This window comes from Fukomys damarensis, unplaced genomic scaffold (genome assembly GCF_012274545.1).
Source record: "Fukomys damarensis isolate Sample0158 unplaced genomic scaffold, DMR_v1.0_HiC HiC_scaffold_20, whole genome shotgun sequence".
Classification (NCBI taxonomy): domain Eukaryota; kingdom Metazoa; phylum Chordata; class Mammalia; order Rodentia; family Bathyergidae; genus Fukomys; species Fukomys damarensis.
The window spans coordinates 1,947,886-1,949,510 of record NW_022900932.1 but is presented as its reverse complement, the minus strand read 5'-3'; the positions used below and the strand labels follow the sequence as shown (position 1 = coordinate 1,949,510).

The following is a 1,625-nucleotide window of genomic DNA, read 5'->3' as shown; positions in this document are numbered from 1 at the left end:
GGCTTCCCGTGTGTCGCCGCCCGGTCGTCTCAGGAAGCCGGTGGCCTCACCTCGTGAGGGCGGGAGAGCCCTTTGGCGGGGTCCCTGGGAGCGGTGTGACCCAGGAGTCACCGCGCCGCACTGGTCTCCAGCCCCTCTTCGGCAAAACGAGTCTAGGTGAATTAGGATGTGTTTTGTGAGGGTTGGATGACTTACGAGTGAAAAAAGCAAAACTCTTAAAGCCAGTTAGAAATTTTTAGCCGTGGTAACGTTTGATCTCTTTCACTGCCGTTGCACTAGAGGTGGGAGAAGCCGGTGCCCTGCGCCTCTTCTTTTCCTTCTCCAGAGCACAGTTCCTCCTAGAGTTGGTTAGGAATTTCCGTTCGTGGGTGGTTAGAGAGCTTTCACAGAGCTCCTGGCCTGCGAATTCTCTAAAACCCTTTGCTGCAGGAGCTCCTGCCCCCGAAGCCTCACTGTCCCCTCCGGCCCCTTCTCCCTGCAGCCCACTGAATTCTTACGGTCCCTGGGTGGGGGCGGAGAAGGGAACGTTCGGATTGAGATGGCGCACGGCACGACCACGCTGGCCTTCAGGTTCCAGCACGGAGTGATGGTGGCCGTGGACTCTCGGGCCACAGCGGGGAGTTACATCGGTGAGGGTGTGTGGGGCGTCCCCAGGTTATCCACGTCTGCACCCAAGCCCAGGCAGGTGTGCACTTAGGGCACCCAGGGCCTGCGGGGTCATTGCTCCTGTCCCCAAACTCTTCTTCCAGATACCATACGGGTGAACAAGGTGATCGAGATCAACCCTTACCCGCTGGGCACCATGTCCGGCTGCGCGGCCGACTGCCAGTACTGGGAGCGTCTGCTGGCCAAAGAGTGCAGGTGGGCGAGGTCTCGTGGCCCTTTCTCAGCCCTCTGGTGAAGCCGGGCTCGCTCTCGTCCCTGTCCCTCACCTGTGTGCCCTGTGGGTCCGTCTTAGTGCTAACAGGGTAATTCACCAAACAGCCTTTGGGTAATAAAAACCCTCTCCCTACTCAGTCTGTGTTCCTGCCCTTAAGACAGGTACTTTTTCAGGTGACGCCGCCCTGCTGGTGGCATAGCCCCACTCACTGGGCTTTCTTCGTGTGTTTTAGATGCTTCAAATTCCAAATCCTTCCCTGCTCCTCAGGTTCTACAAAACAATCCCTTCAAATGCGGATCTCTCCAGTCATTTCCTGCTCAGCAGGGGGCAGAGCTAACCCCCTCCACGCCCTTGTCTCTACAAAACAATCCCTTCAAATGCGGATCTCTCCAGTCATTTCCTGCTCAGCAGGGGGCAGAGCTAACCCCCTCCAGCCGCCCTTGTCTTCCTCCTGTCACCCAGGCTGCACTACCTTCGGAATGGGGAGAGGATCTCCGTGTCGGCGGCCTCCAAGCTGCTAGCCAACATGGTGTCCCATTACCGGGGCCTGGGCCTGTCCGTGGGCAGCATGATCTGTGGCTGGGACAAGAAGGTGGGTGCTCCCCTTTCCCTGTGCTCCCGGTCCAGGAATGGGAGATCTCGTCCCCAGTGGGCCCGCCCACGTCCACCCCTGCCTGGGAGCCGGCAGGTAGAGCACGTGTTTCTCTGACCTTTCCTGCGCATGTGCGTATGTTTTTCTTGGTCC

General features: G+C 58.6%; 1 protein-coding gene across 1 annotated transcript; it reads left to right on the top strand.

Moving 5' to 3' along the window:
* Nucleotides 1-166: 166 nt before the first annotated feature.
* Psmb8 (proteasome 20S subunit beta 8) lies at nt 167-1,589 on the top strand. The gene is made up of 4 exons (XM_010605378.1): nt 167-175; nt 377-629; nt 750-861; nt 1,343-1,589. Exons 1-4 carry the CDS (start codon nt 167-169, stop codon nt 1,587-1,589), a joined length of 621 nt encoding a protein of 206 aa, XP_010603680.1.
* The last annotated feature ends 36 nt before the right edge of the window (nt 1,590-1,625 follow it).